Genomic DNA, 10,653 nt, shown 5'->3' on the forward strand with positions numbered 1-10,653 from the left:
ACATCTTCATCACATCTTTTACGGAGAATGACGAGATGAATATTCTTCTTTACCGTGTATCCATTTGAGAGAAGGTATAGACTGGGTCGATTCAATGTGGTGGTGGATGCACTTCTGCATCAACCCGACTAAAAATTGTCGTCTATTATAAAGTTGACGTTGCCAAAACAAATATGCGATACATACCATGCACTGGTTAGACGCAATATGTGCTTTCTCTTCAGGTCCTGAGTGAGCTGGGTTGATACCTGCGGTGCGTTTTGTAAATCCAAACTCGTTATGTTAAAGTATCTCAGAGCGAAATGCACGGCAACCCTGACGCACTTTCGGTGGATAGCTTGCGAAATTTCGATTTATATATTAGGCTCACTACATGGGATACCAGGGTACGTGTAATCCCATAACAACAGTGTCGGTCATTAATCATTAGTCATCGGTTAAACAGCGTCTGCTGGTCAAGAGTTAAATTTCCTAGCGGTACAGTGCTCAGAAAAACTTGGCTTGCTTTCGGGGCATGACGTCGGTCATCATAAGGTCGATGTGGCGACTCATAAAATCTACTTGTATCGGCCGTATTCTTCCCACACATATTAAGTCACTAAACAAGCCAAGCGCAAAGTCGCGCAAATTGTGAAGCGGTAGCTTCGTCGCCGCTTGGGCTCCATTTCAATGCAGCGATTATATGCAACGGTTGTGCCAAATTTCACGCGTTTTATCTCGTACAGTTCGCATTTATATTTGAACGATAGCAGCTGGCGGGACGCATATGCAGCTAAATCGTTAGTCAGTACTTTCTATCCCATTGAATCCGATGATACAACATTAATTTTATTCTGCCATGCCCCCATGTAGTCATCTTCCCGTGCCGTAGCGCGGTGTTTGAAAGCATGGCAAGAGCATGACGTTTGCCTTCCGGGGGAAAATCGATAACAGCAGTTTCGCTCTCGCAGTCGTCCGAGTTTACTTCTATCGATAAGTCTTCTAGCATATGATCTCGCTCATCAAGGTATGTTATATAAGCCTCTTTTTGCACAGATCTTGTGTGATAAAAGCTGCAAATAAGTATTTTAGGAGTTTACGATTTAATTGGATTCACTTCCGTCGTCCGATTCGGTAGCAAGACCTTTTCAAGATGAGAAATCCAGTTTCAAGGTGGGAGCGCAAACGCTAAGAAAGTCAAAATGTTATCGTTCTAAGCACTTGCAACATTAGTTTTCAGCAACCATTATCGCACTTATCGGTAGACCTTTTTGGTATGTCTTGCAATCAGTACAGCAGCAAATGCAACATCGAAACCTCAACGTAGCTCTTCAATGCTGCTTCATCATCATAAGCGGTTCCACGTTGATACCACGTTTCGTATCTTGAAAGCAAATTACTTATCGAAGCCAATTGAATCGGAAAGTGAAATCGACTCCTAAAGTACATAATTGCAGCATTTAATAGATTTGATCCATACAAAAGGATACTTACATAACATACCGTGATGAGCGAGATCATACGCTAGAAGACTAATCGAGAGAAGCAACATCGATTGGACCTGCCACAACATCTTTTCAAGTACAAAAGCGACCTGATACATAGGAGAGACCTTAAATTTGCGTTGTATAAATTGATCTAAGAAGAGAAACGACCCAACTTCCAACAAAGCAAAGATCAAAATGTTTGATATAGCAAAGGTACCCCATTTGCCAGCACCGCCAGGAAAGTAAACGACATTTGGAAGCAATTCGAGCACTGACTTGTAAATGACATATATGGTGGGAACAACACATTCAATGTATTCCACTAGTGCCAAATATTCACAATGAAATAAAAACTGGAGCCCTTGCAAAACAAAATATTCCGATCTTTTGCCATTTTTGGTTTTCACATCAGAGACTCTGGGAAGATCAGCAGATTTTTTAGGCTGTTGTCTCGTCGAAACGTTCACAAGGTTAAATTCAACCGGTTGAACAGAAGTTTTAGGAAAAATGCGCGACATTTGATTGCGTCGACGAATAGGTCGTGTTTTGGTCGTAATGTTTTGACAAAATAATCTTGATGCTGCGAGAATTTGAAGTTGCTTGGAGCAATCTTCTGGGAGAGGATGCGGAAGACAGGCATGTAATCGCACACCACGCAGGGAAACTATATTATGAGCGTGGGGATCTCGCGTTACCGCAATAATCATTGCGAGTAAATCTGGTGTTTCAGTCAATAATGCAGACTGCATCGATTCTCGAGCAATTCGTTGTTGATTGAGTAATTGCACAACGACAAATGCATTGGACCGTAGTTCGCGAAATTCCAATAATGTTAGTCCCAAGTCGGCAACAATGAAGGAAATAGACAGAAGCAAAGATACGGAATTTGACATGCATACCGACATGAAAAGCGAGCTGTACAGATCCACAGTGAAACTTAACGTTTGCGGTATGATGTCCTCCAATTCGCGTATGGCAGTTATTGCAATATATTTTGCCCCAAATTTCAGTATTGGCAGCATCAACACTAGAAAGTTTCGATACACCGGATAAATTGAATCGTGAAGTGCTTTGCAAAAGGGATATATGATAGTGAACGCGACGTACGCATACTGATACCTCTGAAATCGTAAAAGATATGGTCGACAAATAGATTCCCTTGTGAATGGTTTCCTGCCCAACACGAGGACTAAGACTACCAAAATATAGGCTGTAACCACCCCGTTTCCAAGTTGTACAGTAAACGGCAGAGGGTACCCAATTTTGCTAGCGGCTACTAGCATGGTAGTCATGTACAGCACCGAAAGCAAAAAAGGAATGGCAAAAGTCTGAACAGGAGATACCTCCATGACAGGTATAAACATCTTGAAACTGAGAGTGCCTATCAAAGTCGTCATAATCACTAATATTGTCTGACGAATCCAAAACATCCAATTTGCTCTCCATCCCTCAGACGGTTGGCGGAGCGGTAAGCACTCCAGAAAGATCGCAAGCGCTAGAGTAGGTATCGGAACGAGTAAACATACCAGAATTACACGAGTACGAGAAGTGGATTCGCAGTACGCATGAAAACTTTCGAGTCGTTCGACCGAATAAGAACCTTGACGACCAACTTGGATGTTGTTCCATTTCTTTTCGAGACGTCTTCGCACCTGCATTTTTGTGTTGTGAGGCAGTAACCGACCTGTGCGCGTTACGTTCTAAGTTTAATCGAATCGGAAGTCACCTTGGCCACACTAGCGATTTAAGCGTACGAGAAACATTATAAGGGCTTTGCTCGATCGGCTAAACAAAAGCTAAGAAAGAGTGAGAAATGAGATTGTATTGACAAATAGATGGTGTTGTGGTCGTGATACTTTGACAATATCATCTGATGCTTCGAGTATTTAAAGTTGACACGAACGGTCTTTTGGAACAGATATGCATGCAAACACACACCGTGTATTTGAACTAGAATATTAGCACAAGAATCTCGCGTCACCACGTAATGCAGACTGCAAAAATCTTGATTCAGACAGCGTTGATTTGGTAGCTTCACCACGACAAATGCATCGGACCGTAGTTTGCGAAATTTCAATAGTGTTCGTCACAAATCGGTAACAATGGAGGATACAGACTAAAGCAAAGATCCAGAACTCGACATGTAAACAGATTTGATAAGCGTGCTGAACAGAAAACTTAATCTTTGCGGTATAATGTTACGTGCGGCAGTTATTGCAATATATTTAGCCTCGGATATTCATATTGGCTGCATAAGTAACGATCTGCTCAAAGAGTTTAGTCGGAAAGCGCTTTGTAAATCGATACATGACAGTAAGAGCCAGGTACGCGGACTGGTATTGTTATTGTCTCACAATACTTTGCTGGCAATCGAAAGAAGTGAGTTACCAACACAAGGAATGAAAGTCGCAAGAAGCGCGCCATTTCGAGTCCGAATAAGGAACTGTAGAAGTCCTTCCAGACGAAACCATAAAGACCGGTATAAAAGTAAGAGTGCTTACAAAAGTTGTCGTTAACACTGATATCATACGCAAGTATCACGCGCAATCACGAATGTCATCAATATGGGCAGTGACACCAACGCAGATTGTGGCGAAACTTTTTCAAGTCCGTCAACACCTCATTTTTCCAATTTCAGTTAGAATTGGCTCATGACACTTCTCATACTACAGCACAGTCAATCGCGCACGTTTATTTTTCCTCCAGGCTACGGAGAGGATATCACTATTTAGCAAGCATGCTAAAATTACATGAGTGTGAGAAGTGACTTTGTAGTACACGTTGTTTTATTCGATCAAACAGGATCGCTGACAACTAACTTGTCTTGTCCTCCCGTTTCTCTTCGAAACGATATCACATTCCGCTTTTGTACTTATAAGCTGGAGGGAGGGAAAGTTGCTGTATTATCTAATCAATTCAGTGCAATTTTGGCATTCGTTTCGCTACAACTATAACGATTTTGCTGCTACGCAATAAGAAGACATTGAAATGACTGCTTCAAAAAGTAGAAATTTACATATAGAGCCAACGCATTCATCATGCAGGTGATGATCACCGAAATCGGATGCTGGGGAGCTTAAATCCCTTTGGTTGATCATAAGTCGAACCGGGCTTCGACGGGCAAACGTGGTGTCGGCCTAGCGAAGCTACGCGAACATGCTAAATTCAACTCCGCAACCCAATCGAGCTGAGTCTGCAGGCTCACAATGGGTCTGCTTAGCGGCGACGAAACATACTCGTTGTAGTGTCATCGTCACTGAAACAAACACTGTTTTCATTTATTCGAGCGAAGAAGAATGACGAGTGAGTCTATGAAGACCTAAGCAATCAAAGGGCTTCATTGCTTCAAACCACCAAAAAATTAAAGATATTTTAGATATAAATTATAACGTCGGCCTTAGTGTAAGTTCGACGTAGCAAATGCGCGAACATATCCAGGTACAATAGCGCGATCCATTGGACAACTCCAGATTAAACCTGATGCATTTAAGCAGCCGGAGCAGGTAGTCGTAATGGTGTGGTCGAACGCGTTTAGGAAGGCAAAAATATACTCTCCATCACGACTTGTGACGAGCCCTGGAAAATCACAGGGAAGTGTACGAGATGGTGAAGGGAATGGCCAAGGATAAATACTTTTTGGTCCAGGGGATCAAGCTGTGATGCTTTCTTGTAGTCATATGCCTTTGAAAGAACCTCAAGTCGACTTGAGCCGGAGCAATCCGACAATAGTCGATGGGCTGGCTCGCGAGCCCTTCTTTGCGGCAGCATTACGGCAGACTTGCACTTTGATGCTAGTGGTGTGCCTCTTTGAGACTGTCTTCCAGACGACAGTTATCGCAGCCTGGTCAAAAGAAGCCATCAAACCGTCTCGTAATGAAGAAGACGTCGCATTCTGAAATGAGTTGCGTTAACGTCCTTGTCCAGAACATCCTGTCAGATTCTGGAACAGCGCGGATGACAGAGTCGAGAGTCTTGCGTCGAATGTCTTTGTTAGGTGGCAGAGTCTGACCACCGGGATTACCTGCTGCACCCACCACGGAACTTAAGTATTTCAGAAAGCGTAGGCAGAACTCGTGCGAACTGATCACGACACTTTGCTTGGTATCAGGGCCAAAGTTAATGAAAGCCCGGTGCAAAGTTGATTCTTACGGACAGAAGAAGTCTATCGTGAACTTTTCGGACTTCATGACTTGAAAGTGAACGCATGTATCTGGCTGTACTGGCCTGACCTTGTCACCGTATTTTGTACTTGTACATCGCTGCTCGTCCGTCATGGGTGTGTTTGACCGCTTTCGCTTGAAATCGCAAAACCACTTGATCGAGCGCCTCGCGAGCAGCTCTGACAGATTAAAAACGTAGCAGGTGGAGCATTCTTTGTAGACCTTGAAGCTTTTTCTTGATGCTGAAACACCAGCTTTTACGAGAGCTTTGCAAAGCGTTGTCACTAAACGGAGCTGAATGTGTATCGGTTCTGTTTCACGCACAATTGCCGATATGGCTTGCAGGTACTTATCATGACCCGGTCAAGCTTCCATTTGTCAGGTCTGAACTGGCAATACCTTGTGGCTGACATCATCAGACAGGTGGTCACTTCCGCAAATCGGCTCAAAGAGTTTTTATTCGTAGAAGGACAGGTCGTAGAACGACTTGGATAGCAGCACGTTCAGGAGGTTTTCTGAGACGTAAATCTGCAAACACTCATATGGAGTCGTTGTGGATGCGCTAGGCGTCGACGAGCCAAGCATCGAAAACCACATGAGGCAACATAAGTACTCGCGTCGTAGCGACAATCTACTGGGAAGCTCATAGTACTCGTATCTAGCAGCCTGTTCAGAACCTTTAGCAGATTGTGGGTCACCCTGCCTTAAACGAATCCGTCAGGGGGCTTGATACAAAGCCCCCTGACGGATTCGTTCAAGGCAGGGTGACTACTAAATAAGAACCGGTGTGTATACGCTGCGGATGTGAATAAGAGCAAGGCCCGCCATCGAACCACAAGGTCATAGCGACCGATGACCGTCAAGCGTGGGACTTCGCCATGTGTTTAAAGGCGGTGAAAGTCAGAGTGCACCACCGAGGAGGAATTAACTCTTCCTTCCTCGCATTGGCCGGTCTGGCAGCGCATCGGCATCGCTCACACTGCTCATGTATATATGACGACTCAATATGAAATATAAACGTGTCGTGATGGCGGTTGGATGGCAAATGTGGTCTCTTGTAGGCAAAACATGGAGTATCTGAAGAGTAAATACTCGATCAATAGTTGGCCAATCTTGTTCACGCCGAAGGTGTTCACGGTGAGGAGCATAATGTCTGTCCAAATCAGAGAAGGTGTCGAGACCACCCATTGCCAGCTTCACCGACTCGTCCGCATGCTATCCATCGTCGTGTATGCTCAGCTCCTCGAGTTCGTCGATATAATTGCCGTGCCGTTGCTCCTACTCCTGAAAATTTATGCTAAGCGACTCAGAACTCACCGCAGGCGCTTGAGCAGTTAAATTAGGTGGAGCAGGCGCGTGTGGTAATCCGACAGCCACTGTACCAGCTTATCGTGGAAAAACTTGACCCAGTGCTTGGTATCAAACATTGTCGGTGCAGCTGGCATCAGCGTAATCTCATACACCATGAGCGCCTTCAGGAACCGAGATAATTCGTGCGTTTTTTCAATTGTCATCTACCGAATCGGGCTTGTCGTAAAATGAAATAGCACAGCCAACCTCTTTAACTTCTTTCCGTTTTTGAGCACTACTTCCATCGACGCTGTTCTATTTTCATAGCGCCTCAGACTTCGTGACCTCGACCATTACAATCTGATGGCGTTCATCAAACTTCTTGTCCACGGTCACGTCAAAGCTCTCGAATGATGCCGAGATCGTCTCAGGCTTTAGGAACAAAACCCGTTCTAGGAATGCCATCAGACTGTGGCTTCGTAAGAATGCACACAAAAGCAATATCACCCCGCGTATGTTTTTTCTTGTTTAAAACAGCTGTAAATTCATCGATGATCAATAACTTCTTTTGGCTTTGACGTCAGACTTGATGGAGGCGATATTGTGCCTTGCGATTTCTATAGCGTCGATATCGAGAGAGTATTATCAATATTGATCTCATCCTTTGCTAGATGGAAAAGCTAAGGTTGGTGGTCATGCAGAGACCCGATTCCGAGCTGACCTTCTTTTTGAATCTCTTCCTCAAGCAGCTAAAAAAGGCACAAACCCGCGTCGATGGCTGGAACTTGCGGCGGCGATGTTACGCGTGGCGAAATCATCAAGTGGCAGGTGAATCTGCCATAGAACACAAGGCATCAAAAGCGGACGTTCTGCCAAACTCGGATTAGCATTAGCCCAAGTAAGTGCTACTGAGCAAGCGGTAGCCAAACGAAAGATGCGTTTACTGGAACGGCGCATCCTTGCCGTGGTCAAAATCTCTTACGACTTTGCTGCAGAACAAGTCGTAAGAAAATTCAGCCGGACACTTATTCGACACGAAGTGCAAGCGCCAGATCACGACCGTGAGCCCTATCACCAAATTTATGTCGCAAGGGTGTCGTACACCGGCGAAACCATGAAAAAAAATGCTAAAGCATTATGTCCGTGAGTCCACGTAGGAGAATTTGATGAAAAATCTGCCAGCAAGAACGTTGATAGTCTTCAACTTCTTCAGACGCGGGTTGCCGCTCAGCATCTAACACACTTGACAAATATAAAGTCACGGTACAACCTGCCAAGTGCTGAGTTGCCATGCGACTCATCATGAGTGCGATTTGATCCTTTGCAGCGTAGCTTTGGCGAACGACTTGCCCGAATTGAACTCCATGCCAAAGGTAAGGACGAGAGTGCTCAATACGAGCCGCGTGGCCGATTTCGCCTCCTGCGGGTATACGGGCCTCAAAAGTTTTTGAACGCCTTGATGTCAGTAGCAGAAGACCTCGGGATCTCTACACGACACTGAGAAGCAACATAGGAGGCACGGTCTCGTCGTATGATTTTTGTTGGGCGAGAATACTCGCCACGGTTTGACGCATATCTCCCTGCGAGGCGTATGATGTATCGATAGTGGTATGTTGATGAGATTTTATCGAATCGTTGTCAGATCATCAATTTCCACATGTGCAACCAAATCATCTGTAGTCAACCTGAGAGGGTTCGTTATCGATTAGCTTGACGACCTGTTCGACCACATAATCAGGTTCAGCCATTCAAGTTAGGGAAGCAGACTATGGTGGCAGCGGTTAGACGGTGAGATGAGTGGTTCAAGAGTAGCTGGAAGGAGATCAAGTTGAGGAAGGTGCTGCTTCACTATTCCATGATCGTTTCGCAATTATTACAAGGGAAGAGATCTGATGAAGCAAACGAGCTTGATGCTGGGTGTAACCTTTTCAGTTATGCGTGACGAGCATCGTTGCATTTGTTTGCATGACGGAGAGACGGTCGGTATAACAGTCCAATGCCATGGAGGAGGGCGTTCACCAAGCTGAATCGTCCGCGTGGTTACAATACGGTGGTCAACGATGTCCCAGCAACGGAAACCTTTCGTCATGTCGGAGTAGCCGAGGAAGGTGCATCGATGTGCCGTGTGCTTGACACTACAACCACCAGCGAGAATTATACGAACTTGGCCAACACCTCTTGCTTGGAGTCTTTGTTCACTGGAAACCTTCACACTGATTGGCGTATCCGATTGACGATAGTCACTAAAGTCATCAAGCATTCCAGACATGTGGCAGCTAGCTCTACTGTTCGAAAACCACGTTGAGTTACCTTCTGTCTCATTGGACACCACGGAGAAGACGAACTCATCACCACTGCCCTGCTTCTGCTGGATACAGTCTTGTCGCTTGTGGATACTTACCACATCCATGACAGTGGTCGTTGAACCGATCACCACTACTACGCGCAGCATAATTCTTCCACGCACCATGACCACCGTTACCGTTGCCATTGCGACGTCCACAATTGCCATTTCGACTATTTTCATAGCGACCATCACCATTACGAGCAGGACGAGGCTTAAGTTGATAAAGGCTGGCTTTGACTACAGCTTCTTTCTTGTCACGGCGCGTGAGAGCGCACATGCGTGCTCCACGCAGGACCAGAACCGAGAGCACATTTCACGTCCGATCAGTACGTAGTAACAATCGCCTGGTCAATCGGTAACGCCGCCCTCGTGATAGGCAGAATTTTACAGTCGAGGTGTGCCAAAGCGCATCTCCCATACCAGTGAACCGACCCAGCCAGTACCTTTCCTTAAAGAGATACTCGGCAAATATTGATAATCACTCTGCTATTCTTTGTGGTAAAGATGTTGCTGCACCCCCGACGCACGAATCTTAAGGATGTCAAATGCTTGTAAGTCAAGCGGATGCACCCTGAACTTGATATGGGCATATCCCATAGCAAGTAGCTCCATGTTGTGCGTGGGTTAGGCCGCTCTACGCTGGCAAGACTCACGGTCTGCAACGCAATTATGACTATTCGCATTTGCTTGAAGCAAAGTGTAACCTATTGCAATGGCTGAAGCTCACAGACAACGTGAAATGGACTATGTAGATTTAAAGAGCCTGAATCGAAATTAACATGAGGCTATTTCGCACCGTTTCAATGACCGTCTCTCTCGAAGTATCCAACATCTACAGCTTTTTTGACACTAAAAGCACTTTCCTCCTCAAACTAGTCGCTGATTATTGCCTCCCTTGATGCGTAAAACAACTTTGGGCACACGTTATTCGCCTGATTAGGCGCTGCAAACTTCTACGATATCTGTCACTTCAGCTGTTTCCAGGAGTTCAGTATCCGTTCCACAGAGGCGCAACACATAACTATTCATTCTCAGGTGCGGCCTCCTACCATAAATACCGCAAACCCTAGAAGATGTTTTCAATTTGGGGTTTTGCTAAATATATCATCACCTTTTTTTTCCAAAAGTGATCTACTTAAAAAGCCCTTTTAGTCTAATGGTTAGGACATTTCTTATCACGGCAAAAATACGAGTTCAATTCTCGTAAAGGGGATTTTATATATATTTAATCAGAATGGCTATTGAAATATCATATATATTGGAATCAAATAGTTCGAGGCTGATTTATTCGGAATTTATTCTTGATAAAACATCAAGATCAAAATATGGAACTTAAATACGAAGAGTATAAAATAAAAAAACTATTTACAAAAAAAAAAAAAAAAAAAAA

The 10,653-nt window shown here is 44.6% G+C and overlaps 5 protein-coding genes across 5 annotated transcripts; 1 reads left to right on the forward strand and 4 right to left on the reverse strand.

Moving 5' to 3' along the window:
* Positions 1-685: 685 nt before the first annotated feature.
* Positions 686-1,381, reverse strand: PHALS_14880 (uncharacterized protein). The gene has a single exon (XM_036407110.1). It carries the CDS (start codon positions 986-988, stop codon positions 785-787), a length of 204 nt encoding a protein of 67 aa, XP_036263367.1. The 5' UTR covers positions 989-1,381; the 3' UTR covers positions 686-784.
* PHALS_02577 (uncharacterized protein) lies at positions 1,380-2,488 on the reverse strand (the record flags this gene model as incomplete). Its single annotated transcript, XM_024716984.1, has 2 exons — positions 1,380-1,417; positions 1,483-2,488. The coding sequence occupies 2 exons, from the start codon at positions 2,486-2,488 to the stop codon at positions 1,380-1,382; spliced, it is 1,044 nt and encodes a 347-aa protein (XP_024582528.1).
* Positions 2,489-6,306: 3,818 nt separating this feature from the next.
* PHALS_14881 (uncharacterized protein) lies at positions 6,307-6,861 on the reverse strand. Its single transcript, XM_024716985.2, has one exon. It carries the CDS (start codon positions 6,812-6,814, stop codon positions 6,551-6,553), a length of 264 nt encoding a protein of 87 aa, XP_024582529.1. The 5' UTR covers positions 6,815-6,861; the 3' UTR covers positions 6,307-6,550.
* A 468-nt stretch (positions 6,862-7,329) lies between these two features.
* Positions 7,330-7,803, forward strand: PHALS_02578 (uncharacterized protein; the record flags this gene model as incomplete). The annotated part of the gene is made up of 2 exons (XM_024716986.1): positions 7,330-7,428; positions 7,618-7,803. The coding sequence occupies 2 exons, from the start codon at positions 7,330-7,332 to the stop codon at positions 7,801-7,803; spliced, it is 285 nt and encodes a 94-aa protein (XP_024582530.1).
* A 240-nt stretch (positions 7,804-8,043) lies between these two features.
* Positions 8,044-9,540, reverse strand: PHALS_02579 (uncharacterized protein; the record flags this gene model as incomplete). The annotated part of the gene is made up of 3 exons (XM_024716987.1): positions 8,044-8,403; positions 8,841-9,229; positions 9,318-9,540. The coding sequence occupies 3 exons, from the start codon at positions 9,538-9,540 to the stop codon at positions 8,044-8,046; spliced, it is 972 nt and encodes a 323-aa protein (XP_024582531.1).
* Between the last annotated feature and the right edge of the window lie 1,113 nt (positions 9,541-10,653).

This window comes from Plasmopara halstedii (assembly GCF_900000015.1).
Source record: "Plasmopara halstedii genome assembly, contig: Scaffold_2061, whole genome shotgun sequence".
NCBI lineage: Eukaryota > Oomycota > Peronosporomycetes > Peronosporales > Peronosporaceae > Plasmopara > Plasmopara halstedii.